Genomic DNA, 24993 nt, shown 5'->3' with positions numbered 1-24993 from the left:
ATCAGCAACAGATGAAACTGATTTTTATCAAAACTGTGTAAATGACACATCACTATAATCAGGATCTCTACCCCTACATCATGATGCTATCAGATTGGGTAGCAAAAATGTATTAACAGATTGCCTTTAATATCAAATGTAAGGCACTGAGATGCAGTATAACCTCATGGATATCTGTGGGTGCTGCATTACATTTGTGTTACTTGGATGTAATGTAATTCAGCAGTTTGTATGAGCCATTAGACACACCTCAACAATGTTTTTCAATGCTCCCCATATAGAAACATCAATTATTTCTCGTTATTGATTTATTTTTATTTCAACAAGATTGTGTTACTGTGACTGGCATCAGAAGCAACGAAGTCTGATAACACCTACATGTCACTTCATGCAAAGATTAGAAATACCTATAGCTTTACTACTCACATATGGAGAGTTATTATCTCTGGCCGTCCATAGAGATTAACATTGGCATGGCTGTCCTTAGAGGTTAGCATTGGTGTGACTGTCCATAGAGGTTAGCATTGGCATGGCTGCCCATAGAGGTTAGCATTGACGTGGCCGTCTATAGATGTTCGCATTGGCATAGCTGTCCGTAGAGGTTAGCATTGGCATGGCTGTCCATAGAGGTTAGCATTGGTGTGACTGTCCATAGAGGTTAGCATTGGCATGGCTGTCCTTAGAGGTTAGCATTGGCTTGACAGTCCATAGAGGTTAGCATTGGCATGGCTGTCCATAGAGGTTAGCATTGGCATGGCTGTCCATAGAGGTTAGCATTGGCATGGCTGTCCATAGAGGTTAGTATTGGCATGGCTATCCATAGAGGTTAGCATTGGCATGGCTGTCCTTAGAGGTTAGCATTGGCTTGACAGTCCATAGAGGTTAGCATTGGCATGGCTGTCCATAGAGGTTAGAGGTTAGCATTGGCATGGCTGTCCATAGAGGTTAGCATTGGCATGGCTGTCCATAGAGGTTAGTATTGGCATGGCTATCCATAGATGTTAGCATTGGCATGGCTGTCCATAGAGGTTAGCATTGGCGTGACTGTCCATAGAGGTTAGCATTGGCATGGCTGTCCGTAGAGGTTAGCATTGGCATGGCTGTCCTTAGAGGTTAGCATTGGTGTGACTGTACATAGAGGTTAGCATTGGCATGGCTGTCCTTAGAGGTTAGCATTGGTGTGACTGTCCATAGAGGTTAGCATTGGCATGGCTGTCCATAGAGGTTAGCATTGGCATGGCTGTCCATAGAGGTTAGCATTGGCGTGACTGTCCATAGAGGTTTATAGAAAAAACAGCCGCACACTCAAGACTTGCAGGTTTTTACGTGAAAGTTGTATTTTTTATTATTAGTACAGGCATCACCAAATGCTTATTCGTGTTCAGAGAAAATGACGGATACTTTAAGTTACGATTAACGTTTCGACCAAGGCTGGACTTTGTCAAAACCACACTGAAAAACAAACATACAGTGTAAGTACATGATATAGATGTGCTGTACATGTATCTGTGGCATGAACAATATACAGTAAACAATATATTAACACAATAACATTCACCTAAAGCAAGGATCCAATATATGTAATATATGCATATTTACAACCTAATATATACAAAACGGGTTCTAGTTAATATCGTTTTGTATATATTAGGTTGTAAATATGCATATATTATATATATTGGATCCTTGTTTTAGGTGAATGCTATTGTGTTAATATATTGTTTACTGTATATTGTTCATGCCACAGATACATGTACAGCACATCTATATCATGTACTTACACTGTATGTTTGTTTTTCAGTGTGGTTTTGACAAAGACCAGCCTTGGTCGAAACGTTAATCGTAACTTAAAGTATCCGTCATTTTCTCTGAACACGAATAAGCATTTGGTGATGCCTGTACTAATAATAAAAAATACAACTTTCACGTAAAAACCTGCAAGTCTTGAGTGTGCGGCTGTTTTTTCTATAGACATTGTGACTTTGTGTTCAGCTTGCACCTTTTTTCCATGCGGAGTGCACCACATCTCTTGTACTGCCTGTCCATAGAGGTTAGCATTGGCGTGGCCGTCCATAGAGGTTAGCATTGGCATGGCTGTCCATAGAGGTTAGCATTGGCGTGGCCGTCTATAGAGGTTAGCATTGGCGTGGCCGTCCATAGAGGTTAGCATTGGCATGGCTGTCCATAGAGGTTAGCATTGGCATGGCTGTCCATAGAGGTTAGCATTGGCGTGGCCGTCCATAGAGGTTAGCATTGGCGTGGCTGTCCATAGAAGTTAGCATTTTCGTGGCTGTCCATAGAGGTTAGCATTGGCGTGGCCGTCCATAGAGGTTAGCATTGGCGTGGCCGTCCATAGAGGTTAGCATTGGCATGGCTGTCCATAGAGGTTAGCATTGGCATGGCTGTCCATAGAGGTTAGCATTGGCGTGGCTGTCCATAGAGGTTAGCATTGGCGTGGCTGTCCATAGAGGTTAGCATTGGCGTGGCCGTCCATAGAGGTTAGCATTGGCGTGGCTGTCCATAGAGGTTAGCATTGGCGTGGCTGTCCATAGAGGTTAGCATTGGTGGTATTACCTTCCAGTAATGGAACTGATACTGTTGCTGATAATAATTTACTTGTAGTACATTCAGTATAGTTAGTAACTATAATTGGCCGAGCTATTGATAATGGAATACATAACTGTGTGTCTTAAAGTCATCTACATGTGGAAACATCAGCGGGCAACTGAGATGTTTCGAACAACTAACTTAGACCACACGATTTGAGAAGATATACTTGGATTTAGTTTTAGATATCTATAGATAAAAAGGTCAATAACGATCGTATGTTCAGCTCTGCTTTTCTGTGTGTAAAAAGCTGAATATATAAAGAATTTTTTTACAGGATCAGAATATTGATGGCCTATCCCAATGATATGTCATCAACATTGTTATACCAGAAAACACATTAAACCATTGCGATTCTCTGTACCCATATATCTAGCGATAGTGTGCAAGTCTCTAAAATCTTTGCACAAAAAAAAATAGCAAAAAGTGGAAATTCCTTTTTAAAACTATGTAAAACGATGGCACAGAACAGCTAAGGGTATAGGCACCCTCATATTAAGAAGATTCCTAGTGTAAGAAGGGCCACTGTGGGTAATGATGTCACTGCGAGAAAGGCTGGAGAACAAATTAGCCAGCTGTTAGTTATTGATTATTCCCGACTTCCTTCTTCTTCCAGTGTTTGTATTGTTATCGTCGTGTTTGATATGCCTGGCGCGGATTCTTCTATTAATAAACCAGCAGCTTCTTGGATTTTACTGATAACTCACTGTGACATTTACTTGTCTGATATGTCGTAGTGTATTTTGTTATCTGATTAATTTGTCAGCACGCTTCCCATGTCTCACATTTTCAGGAGATTATGCATGCACTGAAGATGACATGGCATGTTCAGTGTTTCACCTGTGCTTTTTGTAAGACCCCTATTCGCAATCGTGCCTTTTACATGGAGGAAGGACAGCCTTATTGTGAACGAGGTGAGATCCCTGAGATAATTATAAGGCTGTAAGAAAGCTTTCATTCTTGTATGTTCCTGCTGAAAATGCCTAAAAAACAAACGGTCTGTCTGTTATATAGATTATGAGAAGATGTTTGGCACTAAATGTCGTGGCTGCGATTTCAAAATTGATGCCGGTGACCGTTTCTTGGAAGCTCTAGGGTTCAGCTGGCATGACACCTGCTTCGTCTGTGCGGTAAGCTCGCATTCACATTCACTGGACACAAACTTGCTGTTCTTAGTGAGAAATGTATGTGAAATACATAGTTACATCACAACGGCGCATTGTGAATGGAACACTGAAATGATTATCGATGTCTAAAATATACGCCAACCCCTCCCACAGTACCATCCACCATTCCTGTATGGCGCCTAATGAAACATTTGTCCCGGTCTATATTTGGTGTATGTGAGCAGGTTGCGGGATGCAGTAACAGATAGGAAGCAGAGCAAGGGTTAAAATTAACTTCACTATAACAGGGGTATACTCCACGCAAGGAGGAGAGAAGATTACCAAAAGAGGGGGGCAGTCATATAGTTCAAAAATATAAATCTTTATTAATAATTAAATCAGAATTAAGACAACATGGGGATGAATGTGCAAACAGAACCAGCATCTAAGCAAAGAGCTGGTAGGATTACATAAATAGATAAAACCGTAACATCTGTGCACATGAGCACCATAGTATATATGCTATGCCGCGCATTAGGGTTGAAAGGGATATACAAGTGTCATAAGGGACACATTAGTTATTAGTTATGTGAATATACGTATATATAGAAAAGTATCCAGACATGCACATTACCTCACAATAATTCGCAGGATAGCAGGAGATCCCCAGCCCACCCCGACGCGCGTTTCGGAGGTGACTCCTTCATCAAGGAGGAGAGAAGGTATAGAGAGGTAGTATAAACAATGTTCAACAGTAGTAAATAGTGGTCAGTGAGTATACTCGTTGCTCGGGTTTTCCCAGCAGGCACGGGTGATCTCCGAGTATTTGATAGTGCTCGGAGACTGTTTTCGGCACCTCAGCTGATAGACAGCTTGAATACATGTGGGGATTCCCTAGCAACCAGGCAACCCCCACATGTTCTCAGCCTGGCTAGCAGCCGTAAATCATGCAGCTGCGTCAACAAAAACTAAATCTTCGAGCACTTACAAATACTCGGAGACCACTCGAGCAACGAGTACACTCACTCATCACTAGTAGTAAACTTATCCGTCCGGCGGCTTCAGAGTGAGGAGTCTCAGATGTGCACGGTGGTGCCGACACGGTCACGAACGATGAAGTCTTGTAGACGTCGGTGGTTCGGTTCCTGGCAATGACGGAGAGTCCTCGATGTCTTCCCCGGATGTCCAGAGTAGCAGGGAAGGAAGTACTGTGCACTGCCGGGGTTGGACAGAGCCCGACAAAAGTAAGCGGGTGAGTAATGGTAAAGTTCTTGGTAAGTCACCCTGTCTCATTCAGGTGGCACGCTCGCGTTATAGAGTGGCCTGAGATGAGTAGTTGTTGGAGCAGCTGGAACTATGTAGTGCGGTCCTGCGCCGTCACGATGCTCAGATGACGGAGCACCAAAATTCTCTCGCTGCGCACTGCGTCTTCCCGCCAAGTCTGCCTCTCGTTTCTCGCGCTCTGCCCTTTTTATCCCCACTCCACCCCCTGCTGTCCAGTGCAAAGGTCGATCCGGGCCTCTAAGCTTTCCCCCATACAACAGAGGTGACAGTCCCGACAGTTCGGGCATGAAAAAAGGTACCCCCGATCCAGGCCCTCTTCTTACATATGCATGGATTGTACTAGAGACACACAGGCTTATGTAATGATGCTTGTATTTCCATAACTCTGGGATGTTTCCCCCGACTGGTCACTCTTCGGAAGTAGTAAGTGATCAGTTCATATTAGGATGCAGAAAGAAAACAATATAACTGTACTAGGTTTATGATATATCCAATTATTGCTCTGCTCTGTATTTTAATGTAGCCTTGGAGTTTGCATTGAGTGAGCTGTTGCCTGTCCTGATGGTGGTATAAGTCGGCACAGTGTTCCAGAGGTGTATACCAAGGCTATGATTACAGATTTTCTTTGTGTATAGAGCATTAATATGACGTGTTATGCTGTTTTTCATTTCAGGCTAATTTGCACTTATCCCAATTGTCATTAAAGAAGTTCTCGAGTGAAAAATAATTTCCCTGAAAAAGAGGCAATTATGTTAGTCTAGATAGGAAATGTGATTACCGTAGTTTCTTTATTTCACAGCCTCATCATGAATGCATCTAACATCTATTAGTAAACCTCCTCCCCACATCCCTGCACCCCGCAACCAGGGTAGATGAGCCCTACTAACTCCGGATTTCTACTATGCCCACAAAAGCATTGGTTGGCAGGAGTCATGTCATACCATTTCAAATGATAAAATGTGAAGCTGGTCAGATTTTTCACTTTGCTAAGAGATAATTGGCTGTAGACGTTTAATTGGGTTTCCCCACAATAGATTTCCCCTGGATAGATAATAAATCCCTGATCTCTGGGAGCCCCATTACTGGGACGTCCGCCAAAAACTAAAATAACGTTACGCAGCCTTCTATTGTTCAATGAGGAGACATTGAAAGGAGCATTGGTCAAACACAGTGTCCTTCCACTCAATTTACTGATACTGTTGGTTGAATGGAAACCCCAAACCATTGTGCACTTTGATTGGAAGGTACAGTCCTAACTAATACTTTACTAAAACTCTTCCTTACTCTGGTCCTGTAGTGAAGAGGAATAGGGGCCATTGAACCTCCGTTGTAGTATTGGCGGTGGTCCTAGTGAGAAAAGGCCCTCCAATGAATAGTAAAATGTGAGATAAATCATCCTCAGAAGGACACAACATATTTAGGGTGTTATTATTACCGCAGGTTTAATAGTTTTAGCATCTCTGCCTTCCGTGAGACATTCCTTTTTTTTTAAGTCTACAGTACATACACTATATGTACAAAAGTATTGTGAAATCTATACGTGTCATCCTTTCATGACACTCCATTCTAAATCCATAGGCATTAATACGGAGTTGGTCCCCCTCTTCTGCAGCTAAAATAGCTTCCACTCTTCTGGGAAGATTTTACACAACATTTTGGAATTTGTCGGTGGGAATTTTTTCCCCTTCAGAAGATCATTTAGGTGATCAGACATTGATGTTAGACAAGATGGCCTATCTTGCATTCTCCATTCCAGTTCATCCCAAAAGTGTTTGCCGGGGATGAGGTCGGGGCTGTGGGCAGACTGGTCTAGATTTTCAACACCAAGCTCAGATGACCATGTCTTTATGGACCTTGCACTGAGGCGCAGTCATGTTGAAACAGTAAAAGGTCCTTCCCCAAACAGATGCCGCAATATCGTAAACATTCAATTGTCCAAAATATCTTGGTATGCTGAAGTATTATGGTTTTCCTTCACTGGAACTAAGGGATCTAAGCCAACCACTGAAAAATCAGCCCATAGCTTTATCTCCCTTCCATCAAACTCTAAAGTTGGCACAATGCAGTCAGGCAAGTGACAGTGTCTTGGTATTTGCCAAAAGCAGACTTGTCCATCGGACTGCCAAAACAAGAAGCATGATTGTCACTCCATAGAATATGTTTCCATTGCTCCAGAGTCCAGTGTCCTGTCCACGTGCTTTACACCACTCCATACATCGCTTGATATTGTGCTTTGTGATCTAATGCTTGCAATTATTGAGTCAGCGACGTTTTATACTCGGTGAGTTACTGTGGCTCTTAAATGTCTCCACTCTTCAATGATATCACGTACAGTTGATGATGGAATATTTAGGAAGGAAGGAGTTATATGAACTGGCCTTTTATAACAGTGATATCCTAATAAAGGACCAAGCTCAAGTTCAGTGAGCTCTTCGCACTGACCCATTCTATAACAAATGTTTGTACAGCCGGACTGCATCGCCAGCTGGACGATTTTATACTCCTGTGATAATGAGACTGAATGACCACCTGATTTCAATGATTAAGGCTATGTGCACATGTCAGGATTTTCTGCAGAATTTTCCCGAACAAAACCGGACTTTTTCTGCAGGAAATCCACATCCACGTGTTTTTTTCACGTTTTTTGCGCGTTTTTTTTGTGTGTGTTTTTTTCCGGAGCTTCCCAATACATAAAATGGCAGCAAAAACGGGAAAAATCCGCAAAATTAATGAGCATGATGCATTTTTTACCGCGATGCGTCTTTTTCCACATCATGTGCGCAAAAATTGCAGAATGCATTAAAAATGATGGGATGCTTATGTATGCGTTTTTTAAGCGCATACATAACGTATGCGAAAAATCCTGAACGTGTGCACATAGCCTTAGACATGCATCCCAACATTTTTATCCATACAGTGTAGCCATGTATATGTTGTATAATGTTAATTTTAAATAATGATAATAATGACATTAATAATTAACTTTTATTAATTTTGAGGGGGAATTGCTATTGTTTCTTACTCTATTCTCCATGTGGTATAAAAATATTTTTGCTCGATTTCTATGTATGACTGAATCAAGGAGCCCCCTCCCTCTGTCAAACAGCTTAAAGGGAGTCTGTCAGTACGATCCAACCCCCAAACTGTTGTTATGGTCATGTTACGCCTGAAAGATGTCATCCACACCTATACTTAAAGGGAATCTTTCAGCAGGTTTTTGTAACGTAATCTGAAGACAGCATGAGGTAGGGGATAAAACATTAAACTCATCGATGTGTCACATATCTGATTGTGTGCTGTGGTTTACTTAAGGTACCGTCACATTAAGCGACGCTGCAGCGATATCGACAACGATGCCGATCGCTGCAGCGTCGCTGTGTGGTCGCTGGAGAGCTGTCACACAGACAGCTCTCCAGCGACCAACGATGCCGAAGTCCCCGGGTAACCAGGGTAAACATCTGACGACCAAATAAAGTTCTGGACTTTCAGCAACGACCAGCGATATCACAGCAGGATCCAGATCGCTGCTGCGTGTCAAACACAACGATATCGCTATCCAGGACGCTGCAACGTCACGGATCGTTGTCGTTCTCGTTGCAAAGTCGTTTAGTGTGAAGGTACCTTTAGACTGAAGCTTTAATCACCTGGTAATTATCATTGCTCAGAATACAGCAGCGCATGAGCCCTGGTCCTGCTCTGTTTCTTCTGGGATAAGCACCTCACTGTCTATAAAGTATGTACACAGAGAGCTCGGAGTGGGCGGGGTTAGCTGTGGTGAGAGCGGGGTTAGCTGTGGTGAGGGCGGGGTTAGCTGTGGTGAGGGCAGGGTTAGCTGTGGTGAGAGCGGGGTTAGCTGTGGTGAGGGCAGGGTTAGCTGTGGTGAGAGCGGGGTTAGCTGTGGTGAGAGCGGGGTTAGCTGTGGTGAGGGCGGGGTTAGCTGTGGTGAGGGCAGGGTTAGCTGTGGTGAGAGCGGGGTTAGCTGTGGTGAGGGCAGGGTTAGCTGTGGTGAGAGCGGGGTTAGCTGTGGTGAGGGCGGGGTTAGCTGTGGTGAGGGCAGGGTTAGCTGTGGTGAGAGCGAGGTTAGCTGTGGTGAGGGCGGGGTTAGCTGTGGTGAGGGCGGGGTTAGCTGTGGTGAGGGCAGGGTTAGTTTTCTCTTAATAATATTTCATTTATCATGTCCTTTGTGCTTTATACAAGTTCTCAATTGTCAGGTTTAGTTCTCATTGAATTTAATTGATAAAGTAATTTCTATACTATTACTGCCTGCTTTTTTAATACATTTTGTTTGTTCTCGTTCTCACCCCACCTTCTTTTCAGTGACTGACAGCTTTCTGGCTGTGTTTTCAGCCATCAAGCTGTCAGTCAATCAGAGAATTGAGGGAGCTAAGTGGTGAATAGAGCCAGGGAGGCAGAGTCCTGGGAAGTGCTTTGACACTTCCAGAGCACATAAGCCTCATTTGTATATTAGTTAAACCTGTGATTTTTCAGTCATGGAGACACAGGTTGCATAAGTAAAGGTGTGCACGACAGTATCTCTCAACGAGTAACATGACCATTTAGACAGTGTGAGAGGGAGTGGGCTGATCATTCTGACAGATTCCCTTAATATAAAATGATATTTGTTTTTCACAATGTATAATACCTCCAGGATTAATTACTTTATTATTGCTTATGAATGTGTACAGTAAAATATTGTTGTATCATACTACTTATAACATATCACTGGGATTTAGCTCTAAAAACTGTTTTTCTTTTTTGTCACTTAGATATGTCAGACAAATTTGGAAGGCAAGACATTTTATTCCAAGAAGGACAAACCTCTTTGCAAGACCCACGCCTTTTCCAATGTGTGATCATCGGCCTACCTGCTCGGCAGCACATTCACAATTTCACAGACATGCACACCTCATACACACTACAGCTGCCTACATGCAGTAAAAATACAGAGGAGCCTTTAGTGACCCACAATATATATATATATATATATATATATATATATATATATATATATATATATACATATGTGTACATCAGTTATGTCTTCAGCAGCACAACAAGAGAAGAAAATGCTGGAAACAATATGTAATCATTTGTACTTACATTTCAGCTTCCCACTAAAGTTTTCTGGTTTATAATGTTAGGTGCTAGTTGGCTATCCAATATATGAGAAATTAGCCATACAAATTCATGTGTGTCTGATCTCTTGTGTTCTGAATTTGCGGTGGTTACACAGAACAAACATAGAGCAAATTTTTATTCAGCTAAAAAATGTCAGGTGTATTAATCATTAAAGATCCTTTTAAAGCAAATAAAATTTCATTCACCAGTATTAGACTGGCACACCAGAGAAACAGAGGATCCTCCGGCAGGTCAAGGCTTTCACAGACAAGCAGAGGGTCCTCCAGCGTGTCAAGGCCTACACAATACAAGCAGAGTGTCCTCCAGCAGGTCAAGGCCTACACAATACAAGCAGAGTTTCTTCCAGCAGGTCAAGGCCTACACTGTACAAGCAGAGTGTCCTCCAGCAAGTCAAGACCTACGCAATACAAGCAGAGTATTTTCCTGCGTAACATGGTCTACACAATACAAGCAGAGGGTCCTGCAGTGGGAGGTGGCCTACGCAATACAAGCAGAGTATTTTCCTGCGTAGCATGGTCTACGCAATACAAGCAGAGGGCCTTACAGCAGGACATGGCCTACACAATACAAGCAGAGTGACCTCTATCAGGACATGGCCTACACAATACAAGCAGAGTAACCTCTATCAGGACATGGCCTACACAATACAAGCAGAGTGACCTCTATCAGGACATGGCCTACGCAATACAAGTACAGTGACCTCTAGCGGGACATGGCCTACACAGTACAAGCAGAGAGTCTTCCAGCGGGTCAAGAGCTACACAATACAAGCAGAGGGTTTTCCAGGGGATAAAGGTTTACACAATACCAGAGAACTTACGAAATCCAAAGGAGGACAACCCCATTTAAAGTCTTTTGAGCAGTTACCATTAAAGTCTATGCTTTTTTTCGATGATACTAAAACTAGTATTGATGGTTTGAGTTTGGACATGCACACAAATCTTTCTAACTGTAGGCTGGGCCCATAGGAATCACTTCTCCTATGTACACTTCTGGTGTTCACTTATAAAATTGGTCAGTGCAGTCACTTGCTCATTATCTGATTTATGCTGGTTTTTTTCAGTATTTTGAAGAAGGCTCATGTTAGGAACTTAGATGTATTTAGGAAAATACAGCATTAGGCTAAGTTCACACGTAGCAGAATTGCCGCGGAAATTTCCGCGGAAATTCTGCGCCTCCTGCCGCGGGTATATCGCATGCAGAATTAGCATGCATATACCCGCAGAAAACTAGCGTTTTGCAAGCATAATTAGCTTGCAGAATGCTAGCGTTTTCCAAGCGATCTGTAGCATCGCTTGGAAAACTGTTTGACAGGTTGGTCACACTTGTCAAACATAGTGTTTGACAAGTGTGACCAACTTTTTACTATAGATGCAGCCTATGCAGCATCTATAGTAAAAGATAGAATGTTAAAAAGAATAAAAAAAAAAAAAAAAAAAAAAAGGTTATACTCACCTCAGCGGCTTCCGTTCCTAATGCTGTGTGTTCAGGACCTTCCATTGACGTAGCGGTCATGTGACCGCGACATCATCGCAGGTCCTTCACACACACCTCGGAAGCCGCTGAGAAGGTCGGGCCGCCAGAGGGTGAGTATATCACTATTTTTTATTTTAATTCTTTTTTTTTTACCACTTATATGGTGCCCAGTCCGTGGAGGAGAGTCTCCTCTCCTCCACCCTGGGTACCAACCGCACTTGATCTGCTTACTTCCCGCATGGTGTGCACAGCCCCGTGCGGGAAGTAAGCAGATCAATGCATTCCTATGTGTGCAGAATCGCCGCGATTCCGCAATTTTAATGAACATGCTGCGTTTTTTTCTGGATTGCGATTCTGCTCAGGAAAAAAATGCAGCATGTGCACAAAAAATACGGATTGCATTCTGTTACATAGGATGCTTAATGTTAGCGTTTTTTTCGCGTTTTTATAGCGAAAAACCGTGAAAAAAACGCAAAAAATCTGCTACGTGTGCACACAGCCTCAGAGGCATGGGTAAAGGGGCCCATGACAAGAGTTCAAAAGTTTACAAGACAAGTATCCAATTAGTTTACAAATAATGGGCTAAGCAAAAGGGGGTCAGAGGGGACGTTTACATGGGACACAGTTTACAACATTTTACCTTATTGTGTACAGATATACATTGTGGTGTACATTATATATAGATTTCTGTTTCAATATTAGGCCATCAGGTAGAATGGTATTTAGAGTGAATACTGTAGGTAAATATAACACATGTAGAGGCTAGCTATCTCTTCTGATGAGAATAACAGACCGTGTACAGCATTCAGCCATATTCTGACATACAAATGCCATCCTAACATTGTCAGCAAGATATTACAAATGCAAGTATGGCTTTTATAAGACTTATAGTGACATAGATGTTCTTAGTTACCATGTTTTTTTAACTGTCTTGTATGCTGAAACATCTAATATTGTGCATCCTTGCATGAATGGTCAAGTAGGTTATTATGTGTCCTAAACAGTACATATGGCAGCGTATCACACTCTTCAAGGTTGCTTGATTATCATTTCCTGTGCTTTTAGTGCAAGCTCTTGTTGGCTAAAACTGCATAAAATATATATTAGACCCTTGTTTTATTTAAACAGACAATATTTTCTTGCAAAAGTCTTATATTTGTGCATTCTTGATCAAGTAGGAAAAAAGAAACTATATACGGTATCTTTCCTCAGATTAGAGCAAGGTAATGAATAATTCTGCAGTGATGACGGCCTAGCAGTATACACTCCAGTCATTTATCTGCCTGGGCCATGATATTTATGGAGGCGTTCATCAGACATATGCGCTGTGAAGAGTGTTGTTTTATCTTCAAGGTTTCACTGTTTGTCACTTTGCTTTAATGTAACACACATTAATAAATGCTTCTCCGTTGATGAGCTATATCCTTACTGTTTGCGCCTTTGTTTTTTATTTATTAGATGTTCGTGGATATGTAGCAGATGAAAGTTGTGCTTTAGCAATGGACACACTAGGAAGGATGTTGTTAATGCTGGCGCCCAAAAAAAAGAGAAGTGCCAGTCTGTTATCAAGTGTTGCTGCACAAGATTTATCAACAGTTTCTAAAGGAGTTTTCCACTACTATGATATCAATGGACGATCCATTTGCTCCTTTGGTGTGTAACGTCAAAGTCAGGAGAAGATACGCTAGGCAGGAAGTAGATGTGCTATGTGTCACACCCAAAGCACTTCAGGATCATTTACATATTGATTCAAACTGTGATTTCTGGGGAACAGACTGACTAGCTAAAGGTATTAATGGATTTGTATTTGCAAAAGCTGCAAACAGGTATAAGCAGTCACGGGGGGAGGTGGACTGAACTCACGCTGAAGTTCAAGCTGATGGATTCACTTTTAAGGGAACCTGTCACCAGGTTAGGCTGATACGAGTTACAGCCACCGCCTTTCATGGCTTTTATACAGGACTCTATAATGCGTCCGAGGGGCGTCGCTCATCTTGGTCTGGCACCTCCCATCTTCTTGGATGCCATCCTTCTTGCTTCATGTGGATGACGCGTCCCTGCATCATCCACACAATCTTCTTGGCATTGCACTCCGGCGCAGGCGTACTTCTGTGCCCTGTTGAGGGCAGAGCAAAGTCCTGCAGTGCGCAGGCGTTGAGCCTCTCTGACATTTTCTGGCGCCTGCGCACTGCAGGACTTTGCTCTGCCCTCAACAGGGAGAGAAGTAGGCCTGTGACCGTGGCTCGCTCGCTGTGACTGGAGTAGTTAAAGGGCTAGAAAATACAGCTGTCGTCTCTGGGAAGCTGCCCGGGGGCTGCAGGAAGAACATCGCTTTCCAACCCCTACTTTAAGGAAACATTTTTGGATATTCTGACACAGTCACCATACATTGGCCATATTTGGATGGCTTCCCTATAGTCTTAAAGGAATTCCCAGAGGTGCTGAGCACTTGTTGGCTGCTTTGCCTTCATTCTGCACTCAATTCTGAGAATTCATCTTATCCCACTCCATCTCATTTGAGGTCTGGTGATTGTGCAGGCTATGTCATCTAACACAGCACTATATCCCTCTTGTTTTTTTAACATGTAGCCCTTACATATCTAGGAGGTGTGTATGGGGTCATTGTCCTGTTGCAACACAAATGATGGTCCTACTAATTGCAAACTAGATCGGCCATTGCAGAATGCTCTGGTAGCCATGCTGGGTAAGTGTGCCTTGAACTTGGAATAATAACAAAAGACTGTCACTTCCAAACATAAAAACTGGTGTGTATAGGTGCAAACTAAGAGTAGTCAATCTCTATACATAACAAACAAATAAAGTTGCGCTCTGGAGCGCTATAGCATGTAAACATGAAATATATGAAATTTGAATTGCATTACTGCTCTAGATGATAGGAAAAAATTGAGATGCTTAGCACATAATTTGGCCAATTCAAGCGTGACCAGCAGCCAATGACAGGGCGATTATCTGGTTGCTTGTAACCTATCTAATGTGAATCCTCTCTTAGGCTGAAGCCTGTACTTATGGGTAGGTAGGTTCCTGCTGTAATTAAAACCACCACAGGCTGGTGGATGCAGTGCTCGATCAGACAGCCAATGTACAAACAATAGCCAACGACGCAATTTCCAGTTGCTGGGAACCTAAGAGAGGATTCACATTAGATAGGTTCCCAGCAATCGGAAATCGCTGCTGGTCACGCTTGAATTAGCCAAATTATGTGCTAAGCATCTCCATTTTTTTTATTATCTAGAGCGGTAATGCAATTCAAATTTCATATATTTCATGTTTACATGCTTTAGCACTACAGAGTGCAACTTTATTTGTTGAATTTGAGTATACCTGTGGGAGTTTCTGCTTTTTTGCTACCTAAGGGGCTCTTTAAATTGGACATGGTGTCCTCAATCAGCCCCAATTGCACTCCAAAACTCAAGTAACACTCCTTTTCTGAGCCTTGCAATGTGTTTAAGCAGTAGTTGCCGACCACATATGAAGTATTGGTGTACTCAGAAGAAATTGCACAATTTCTGGAGGGTTCACTTTCTTCTTTTACCCTTGTGAAAATGTAAAATTTATGCCAAAAACAACTTTTTAATGGAAAAAAGTGTAATTTTCATCTTCACAGCCAATTGTTCCAGGGGTTTCTGAGGATTCACACTTCAAGGGTTCTAAAAATGCGACATAAGATCTATAAGCAAATAGCTCACCTTCCCTTCTGAGCCTTGCCGTAGACTCAAACTATAGTGTCATGCAGTGCCTTAGGATTGTGGGTGTTAACCAGAGCCCTAGAACTAGGGGCATCCTATCCTTGCATCCTGGATTACTCCTGAAGCTGGAGATGCTGAGTTCACATGCCTTGCTATGCCCCTATATAAACCCTCATCTGTCCCTCTCCACCCAGGGAGGTGGGAAGCTGAAGTGTATAGCAGAGCATATGTAGCAAAGGGGAGTGGCCAACACTGAACAGCTGAGTCAATCCAGGTAGGAAAGCTCCAGGAGCTTCAACTGAACAGATTAATCCTTCCACTGCCAGCAAGGAAACATTTTGCACGGGTTAATAAAATGGTGAAGTATTTCTAACAAGTGCAGGAGTTCGTGAAACCAAGTACAGCAATATTCTGACCCCTCTCCGTCATAGTATCTCCGTGATAGTAACCCCCTTCTAAGAGGGACCTCTGGAACCTCAAGACTTATCAGGGTGTGCCACGTAAAAATACCAGACCAACATGATCGCATGAATTTCAGATGCTGGTACCCACATCCTCTCAGGACCGTAACCCTTCCAGTGTACCAGATACTAAAGAGATTGATGAACCCATCGAGAAATGATAATCTTAACTATCTGAATCTCTGGATTCTCATCAGCAATTACTGGGGAAGGTGGTGGTGGAGCTGGTGCAGAGGAAACAATCTATTTTTTGAGTAGAGATCTGTTAAACACATTAAGAATCTTAAAAGTGGGTGGTAACGCAAGTCGAAACTGAATTGACGCACACAGTTTTATAGGGACCGATGAACCTGGGACCCAATTTCCAAGAAGGAGCCTTCAACCTAATGTGCTTCGAAGACAACTATCAAATCACCAACACATAGGTCCAGACCCACCAATTGTTTCCGATCAGCCACACTTTTATATTTGGACCCCATCTTCTTCAAATCATCCTGAACACCTTGCCACACTGCTGTAATAGATAAAGAAAACCATTCCTCATCAGGAACTCCCGAAGAATGATTCCCAATGGAATAGCTGAATTCAGGATGAAATCTGTATGCCCCAAAGAACGGGCACTTGCAATTAAATTCATGACACCGGTTATTCACTGTGAATTCAGCTAGAGGTAAGAAAGGAACCTGTTGTGAATTTGGATTCTGGGCTTCCCCGGTGGCTACTGGTGGAATTGAACTGGTGTCTTCATCTTCTCTGTTCACCTGTTCCCATCAAGATGTGGGAGTCGCTATATAACCTTGCTGCTCTGTTAGTTGCTTGCCGGTCAACAATGTTATCAGAAGCCTCTCTGTGCTTGTTCCTGCTCCTAGACAACTACTAGATAAGTTGGACTCTTGTCCATGTTTGTTTTTGCATTTTTGTTCCAGTTCACAGCTGTAGTTTCGTTACTGTGTCTGGAAAGCTCTTGTGAACAGGAATTGCCACTCTGGTGTTATGAGTTAATGCCAGAGTTTTAAAGTAATTTCTGGATGGTGTTTTGATAGGGTTTTCAGCTGACCATGAAAGTGTCCTTTCTGTCTTCTGCTATGTAGTAAGTGGACCTCAAATTTGCTAAACCTATTTTCATACTACGTTTGTTATTTCTTCTTAATTCACCGCCAATACATGTGGGGGGCCTCTGTCTCCTTTTGGGGTATTTCTCTAGAGGTGAGCTAGGACTAATATTTTCCTCTGCTAGCATTATTTAGTCCTCCGGCTGGTGCTGGGCATCTAGAATCAACGTAGGCATGCTACCCGGCCGCTGCTAGTTGTGCGTTAGGTTTAGTTCATGGTCAGCTCAGTTCCCATCTTCCAAGAGCTAGTTCCTATATATGCTGATGCTATGATCTCTTGCCATTGAGATCATGACAGTTTGACCGGCCCACTAAAGGGTTAAAATCCTTGGCTGAGAAAGGAGAGAAATAAGTAGTCTGCTGAAATTTTTTTTTTTTTTTTTTTCTCTCCTTCTAATCTTTGAATGGCTCTGTGTCCACCTGTTTGTAATGGATCTTCAGAGTGTAACTGCAGGTTTGAATAATCTCGCCACGAAGGTACAAAATTTGCAAGATTTTGTTTGTCATGCACCTGTATCTGAGCCGAGAATTCCTTTGCCGGAATTTTTCTCGGGGAATAGATCTGGGTTTCAGAATTTTCGAAATAATTGCAAATTATTTTTGTCCCTGAAATCTCGCTCTGCCGGAGACCCTGCACAGCAGGTCAGGATTGTGATTTCCTTGCTCCGGGGCGACCCTCAAGACTGGGCTTTTTCATTGACACCAGGGGATCCTGCGTTGCTCAATGTGGATGCGTTTTTTCTGGCCTTGGGGTTGCTTTATGACGAACCTCATTTGGAGCTTCAGGCAGAAAAAACTTTGATGTCCCTATCTCAGGGGCAAGATGAAGCGGAAATTTACTGCCAAAGATTCCGTAAATGGTCTGTGCTTACTCAGTGGAATGAGTGCTCCCTGGCGGCGACTTTCAGAGAGGGTCTCTCTGATGCCATTAAGGATGTTATGGTGGGGTTCCCTGTGCCTGCGGGTCTGAATGAGTCCATGACAATGGCTATTCAGATCGATAGGCGTTTGCGGGAGCGCAAACCAGTGCACCATCTGGCGGTGTCCACTGAGAAATCGCCAGAGAGTATGCAGTGTGATAGAATTCTGTCCCGAAGCGAGCGGCAAAATTTTAGACGGAAAAATGGGTTGTGTTTCTATTGTGGTGATTCTACTCATGTTATATCAGCATGCTCTAAGCGCACTAAAAAGCTTGGTAAATCTGTTTCCATTTGCACCTTACCGTCTAAGTTTATTCTATCTGTGACCCTGATTTGCTCTTTGTCATCTATTACCACGGACGCCTATGTCGACTCTGGCGCCGCTTTGAGTCTTATGGATTGGTCCTTTGCCAAACGCTGTGGGTATGATTTAGAGCCTTTGGAGACTCCTATTCCTCTGAAGGGGATTGACTCCACCCCATTGGCTAATAATACACCACAATACTGGACACAAGTAACTATGCGTATTAATCCGGATCACCAGGAGATTATTCGCTTTCTGGTGCTGTATAATCTACATGATGATTTGGTGCTAGGATTGCCTTGGCTGCAATCTCACAACCCAGTCCTCGACTGGAGAGCTATGTCTGTGTTGAGCTGGGGATGTAAGGGGGCTCATGGGGATGTACCTGTGGTTTCCATTTCATCATCTATTCCCTCTGAAATTCCTGAGTTCCTGTCTGACTATCGTGACGTCTTTGAAGAATCCAAGCTTGGTTCGTTACCTCCGCACCGAGAGTGCGATTGTGCCATAGATTTAATCCCGGGTAGTAAATACCCAAAGGGTCGTTTATTTAATCTGTCTGTGCCTGAACATGCTGCTATGCGAGAATATATAAAGGAGTCCTTGGAAAAGGGACATATTCGTCCATCGTCATCTCCCTTAGGAGCCGGTTTTTTCTTTGTGTAAAAAAAAGACGGCTCTTTGAGACCATGTATTGATTATCGGCTTTTGAATAAAATCACTGTTAAATATCAATACCCATTGCCATTGCTGACTGATTTGTTTGCTCGCATAAAGGGGGCCAAGTGGTTCTCTAAGATTGACCTTCGTGGGGCGTATAATTTGGTGCGAATCAGGCAGGGGGATGAGTGGAAAACCGCATTTAATACGCCCGAGGGCCACTTTGAGTATTTAGTGATGCCTTTTGGTCTTTCAAATGCTCCGTCAGTTTTCCAGTCCTTTATGCATGATATTTTTCGCGATTATTTGGATAAATTTATGATTGTGTATCTGGATGATATTCTGATTTTTTCGGATGACTGGGACTCTCATGTCCAGCAAGTCAGGAGGGTTTTTCAGGTTTTGCGGTCTAATTCTTTGTGTGTGAAGGGTTCTAAGTGTGTTTTTGGGGTACAGAGGATTTCCTTTTTGGGATATATTTTTTCCCCCTCTTCCATTGAAATGGATCCTGTCAAGGTTCAAGCTATTTGTGATTGGACGCAGCCCTCTTCTCTTAAGAGTCTTCAGAAATTTTTGGGCTTTGCTAACTTTTATCGTCGATTTATTGCTGGTTTTTCGGATATTGCTAAGCCATTGACCGATTTGACTAAGAAGGGTGCTGATGTTGCTGATTGGTCCCCTGATGCTGTGGAGGCCTTTCGGGAGCTTAAGCGCCGTTTTTCCTCTGCCCCTGTGTTGCGTCAGCCTGATGTTGCTCTACCTTTTCAGGTTGAGGTCGACGCTTCTGAGATCGGAGCTGGGGCAGTGTTGTCGCAGAAAAGTTCTGACTGCTCCGTGATGAGGCCTTGTGCCTTCTTTTCCCGTAAATTTTCGCCCGCTGAGCGGAATTATGATGTTGGGAATCGGGAGCTTTTGGCCATGAAGTGGGCTTTTGAGGAGTGGCGCCATTGGCTTGAGGGGGCCAGACATCAGGTGGTGGTATTGACTGACCACAAAAATTTGATTTATCTTGAGACCGCCAGGCGCCTGAATCCTAGACAGGCGCGCTGGTCATTATTTTTCTCTCGGTTTAATTTTGTGGTGTCATACCTACCGGGCTCTAAGAATGTTAAGGCGGATGCCCTTTCTAGGAGTTTTGAGCCTGACTCGCCTGGTAACTCTGAGCCCACAGGTATCCTTAAGGATGGAGTGGTATTGTCAGCCGTTTCTCCAGACCTGCGGCGGGCCTTGCAGGAGTTTCAGGCGGATAGACCTGATCGTTGCCCACCTGATAAACTGTTTGTTCCTGATGATTGGACCAGTAGAGTCATCTCTGAGGTTCATTCTTCTGCGTTGGCAGGTCATCCTGGCATTTTTGGTACCAGGGATTTGGTGGCAAGGTCCTTCTGGTGGCCTTCCCTGTCACGAGATGTGCGAGGCTTTGTGCAGTCTTGTGACGTTTGTGCTCGGGCCAAGCCTTGTTGTTCTCGGGCTAGTGGATTGTTGTTGCCCTTGCCTATTCCTGAGAGGCCTTGGACGCACATCTCGATGGATTTTATTTCAGATCTGCCTGTTTCTCAGAAGATGTCTGTCATCTGGGTGGTGTGTGACCGTTTCTCTAAGATGGTCCATTTGGTTCCTCTGCCCAAGTTGCCTTCTTCTTCCGAGTTGGTTCCTCTGTTTTTTCAAAATGTTGTTCGTTTGCATGGTATTCCTGAGAATATCGTTTCTGACAGAGGGACCCAATTCGTGTCTAGATTTTGGCGGGCATTCTGTGCTAGGATGGGCATAGATTTATCTTTTTCGTCCGCTTTCCATCCTCAGACGAATGGCCAGACCGAGCGGATTAATCAGACCCTGGAGACATATCTGAGGTGCTTTGTGTCTGCTGACCAGGATGATTGGGTTGCTTTTTTGCCATTGGCGGAGTTCGCTCTCAATAATCGGGCCAGCTCTGCCACTTTGGTGTCCCCGTTTTTCTGTAATTCGGGGTTTCATCCTCGATTTTCCTCTGGTCAGGTGGAATCTTCGGATTGTCCTGGAGTGGATGCTGTGGTGGAGAGATTGCATCAGATCTGGGGGCAGGTGGTGGACAATTTGAGGTTGTCCCAGGAGAAGACTCAGCTTTTTGCCAACCGCCACCGTCGTGTTGGTCCTCGGCTTTGTGTTGGGGATTTGGTGTGGTTGTCTTCTCGTTTTGTCCCTATGAGGGTCTCTTCTCCTAAGTTTAAGCCTCGGTTCATTGGCCCGTATAAGATATTGGAGATTCTTAACCCTGTTTCCTTCCGTTTGGACCTCCCTGCATCCTTTTCTATTCATAACGTTTTTCATCGGTCATTATTGCGCAGGTATGAGGTACCGGTTGTGCCTTCCGTTGAGCCTCCTGCTCCGGTGTTGGTTGAGGGTGAGTTGGAGTACGTTGTGGAGAAAATCTTAGACTCTCGTGTTTCCAGACGGAGACTCCAGTATCTGGTCAAGTGGAAGGGATACGGCCAGGAGGATAATTCTTGGGTGAATGCATCTGATGTTCATGCCTCTGATCTGGTTCGTGCCTTTCATAGGGCCCATCCTGATCGCCCTGGTGGTTCTGGTGAGGGTTCGGTGCCCCCTCCTTGAGGGGGGGGTACTGTTGTGAATTTGGATTCTGGGCTCCCCCGGTGGCTACTGGTGGAATTGAACTGGTGTCTTCATCTTCTCTGTTCACCTGTTCCCATCAAGATGTGGGAGTCGCTATATAACCTTGCTGCTCTGTTAGTTGCTTGCCGGTCAACAATGTTATCAGAAGCCTCTCTGTGCTTGTTCCTGCTCCTAGACAACTACTAGATAAGTTGGACTCTTGTCCATGTTTGTTTTTGCATTTTTGTTCCAGTTCACAGCTGTAGTTTCGTTACTGTGTCTGGAAAGCTCTTGTGAACAGGAATTGCCACTCTGGTGTTATGAGTTAATGCCAGAGTTTTAAAGTAATTTCTGGATGGTGTTTTGATAGGGTTTTCAGCTGACCATGAAAGTGTCCTTTCTGTCTTCTGCTATGTAGTAAGTGGACCTCAAATTTGCTAAACCTATTTTCATACTACGTTTGTTATTTCTTCTTAATTCACCGCCAATACATGTGGGGGGCCTCTGTCTCCTTTTGGGGTATTTCTCTAGAGGTGAGCTAGGACTAATATTTTCCTCTGCTAGCATTATTTAGTCCTCCGGCTGGTGCTGGGCATCTAGAATCAACGTAGGCATGCTACCCGGCCGCTGCTAGTTGTGCGTTAGGTTTAGTTCATGGTCAGCTCAGTTCCCATCTTCCAAGAGCTAGTTCCTATATATGCTGATGCTATGATCTCTTGCCATTGAGATCATGACAGGAACCCAATCATCCTGATTCTCAGATACAAAACACTTAAGACATGTCTCAAGACTCTGGTTCACCCATTCAGTTTTTAAATTAGACTGTGGATGAAAGACAGAAAAAATTAAAGATGGATGACCAAACAAGTACAAAATTCTTCCCAAAATATGTAAATAAAGTGCACCTCTCAGTCAAAAACAATGCCATGCAACCTCACGATTTTTTTGATAAAAATTTGCTCCAAGTTTTTGACATTATTTAAAACAGGTAGCGTTGTGAAATGAGACATCTTCCTGAATCTGTCCACCACCACCAATACAACACTATTACCTGCTGACACAGATAGATCAGTGATGAAATCAACTGACAAATGAGTGCAAGGGCTACAGGGTATCGCCTAGGTTGAAGAGCCCCAGACGGATGAGTATGTGTAGTCTTTGAACGTACACAAATACTGCAGGACGTTACATACTCCCAAACATCCAGACCACCGAAAATGATGAGTAATGAGATCAGTGGTGGCTTTACTACCAGGTTGTCCAGCCAAGACCAAATCATGGTGTTCACTTGAAATTGTAAAATAGAGATTCATAGAAACAAACAGTTTATCTGAAGGACAGGCAGCATGAGTGTCCCCCTGAGGCTCAATGACTTCCCTCTCCAGATCAGAACTTATAGTTGCAATAACTACTCCTTTCTGTTATTTGGTTTTGTTCCTTTCTGTAATGTAGGGACCAGTTCACAATTATCTCCTCCCCCAGGAAAACAACTTGATAAGGCGTCTGCCTTAGGGTACTGTCACACTCTGCAACTTTCCAACGATCACGACCAGCGATACGACCTGGCCGTGATCGTTGGAAAGTCATTGTGTGGTCGCTGGGGAGCTGTCACACAGACCGCTCTCCAGCGACCAGCGATGCCGAAGGCCCCGGGTAACCAGGGTAAACATCGGGTTACTAAGCGCAGGGCCGCGCTTAGTAACCCGATGTTTACCCTGGTTACCATCGTAAAAGTAAAAAAAAACAAACAGTACATACTCACATTCCGGTGTCCGTCAGGTCCCTTGCAGTCTGCTTCCCGCTCTGACTGAGTGCCGCCGTAAAGTGAAAGCAGATCACAGCGGTGACGTCACCGCTGTGCTCTGCTCTTACATTCCGGCCGGCAGTCAGTCAGAGCGGGAAGCAGACTGCAAGGGACCTGACGGACACCGGAATGTGAGTATGTACTGTTTGTTTTTTTTTACTTCTACGATGGTAACCAGGGTAAACATCGGGTTACTAAGTGCGGCCCTGCGCTTAGTAACCCGATGTTTACCCTGGTTACAAGCGAAAGCATCGTTGGATCGGTGTCACACACACTGATCCAACGATGACAGCGGGAGATCCAGCAATGGAAGAAAGTTCCAAACGATCTGCTACGACGTACGATTCTCAGCAGGGTCCCTGATCGCTGCTGCATGTCAGACACAGCGATATTGTATGGATATCGCTGGAACGTCACGGATCGTACCGTCGTAGCGACAAAAGTGCCACTGTGTGACAGTACCCTTAATGTTGTTATCCCCAGGATATACGTCACAAAAAAGTTGAATCTGTTGAAGAACGGTGACAATCTTGCCTGTCTAGGTTCAGACGCTTTTCAGATTCCAAATGTAAAAGATTTTTATGATTGATGACCACATGTACTACCCCCTCCAAAAATATGGTACCACTCTTCAAAAGCCCACTTTATTACCAAGAGTTCCGTATTACCAATGTCATAGTTTTTCTCAGTTGACGACAGTTTCTTTGAAAGGTATGGACACAGACGCCCTGTGACAATACAGCCCCAACCCCCACTCCAGACGTATCAACATCTACAATGAATGGCTGAGTGATGTTAAGCTGTATCTGTTATGCCCGTGCCTGAGCCCGCACCCGTACCTCCACGGTGCCCCCGTCAGGGCTCCTGCTCTCTCTCTGCTCCCCGGCACCCTGCCGTGGTCTCTGGCCTTCCCTCTGCTTCCTGGCGCGCAGCCAGCACTTCCTCAGGTATGGTGCTGAGGGCGCGCGTGCACTCCCAGTCTCTTAAAGGGACAGAAGGGATTTTTTTAATATATGCTATTAACCAATCATGTTATGCTGTGGTATTTCTAGCCCCTCTGCCATTGGGAGGGCGCTGGAGCAACAAGTGATTAATGTTGCTAATTTCTGGTTTAGTATTCCATTTGTTCTGAGCCCTGCTGCGCCTTGCCTGAGTCCTCCTTGTATAAGGCTAATACTGTTTGTCTCCTCAGACTTCTGGTGACTCCTTACTTGGAACCTGGAACGATACCTGCACCACCTCTACTACTGCTACCTGGTCCAGCTGTTCTACTAACCCGGAGCCAGGACCACGACAGTATTGCATGATTCAGCTCCGTCCCTTGCTTACGCTACCAGTAATCCGACTACTACTCTGTCTGTTATCCCTGGCTAAATATCTACCACTGGGCCATCTTCCACATAACCGGGCTCTATCTGTAGGTAGCACCTTCGTCCCCTGGGCATTCCATTCTGACCCTGTTCGAGGAGTTTTACTACGGGAGTCTGGGGCTCGCATAGTTACGCCCCCTTCAGTTATCTTGGTTCGTGGTCCTGTGGTTCCACAAAATTGAAATAAACGAATGTGCCCTGCAACACCTGTGCCTCTGCTTTCATTCATTACAGTATCAGATTCGGCGCAGAAGCAAAATATTTCATTAAATTATCAAATGGGTCACTGGCCACACTGGACCATTTGGAAAAGTCCGTCCTTTCCTGATCATATGCGTCAGAGGTTTGGCCACTATCAAAAAGTTATTGATGAACTTACGGAGTAACTGATGAACTCTAAATACTTTTGTAAAGCTTTTAAGTCTTCAGGACGATCCCAATCCATTAT

At 43.9% G+C, this 24993-nt stretch overlaps 1 protein-coding gene across 6 annotated transcripts in view; it reads left to right on the top strand.

Annotated features, from left to right (window-relative positions):
• Positions 1–13040, top strand: part of PDLIM7 (PDZ and LIM domain 7) — a 124914-nt gene extending 111874 nt beyond the window's left edge. For all 6 annotated transcript variants that reach the window (XM_077265923.1, XM_077265925.1, XM_077265924.1 and 3 more), the window contains exons 9-12: positions 3401–3521; positions 3622–3737; positions 9764–11257; positions 12118–13040. In XM_077265923.1, the coding sequence (XP_077122038.1) occupies positions 3401–3521; positions 3622–3737; positions 9764–9850 (324 nt within the window). In that variant the 3' untranslated portion in view covers positions 9851–11257; positions 12118–13040. The remainder of the gene's footprint in view (positions 1–3400; positions 3522–3621; positions 3738–9763; positions 11258–12117) is intronic.
• Positions 13041–24993: the final 11953 nt, after the last annotated feature.

This window comes from Ranitomeya variabilis, chromosome 5, assembly GCF_051348905.1.
Source record: "Ranitomeya variabilis isolate aRanVar5 chromosome 5, aRanVar5.hap1, whole genome shotgun sequence".
NCBI lineage: Eukaryota > Metazoa > Chordata > Amphibia > Anura > Dendrobatidae > Ranitomeya > Ranitomeya variabilis.
This window is presented reverse-complemented; position numbering and strand designations above follow the sequence as displayed.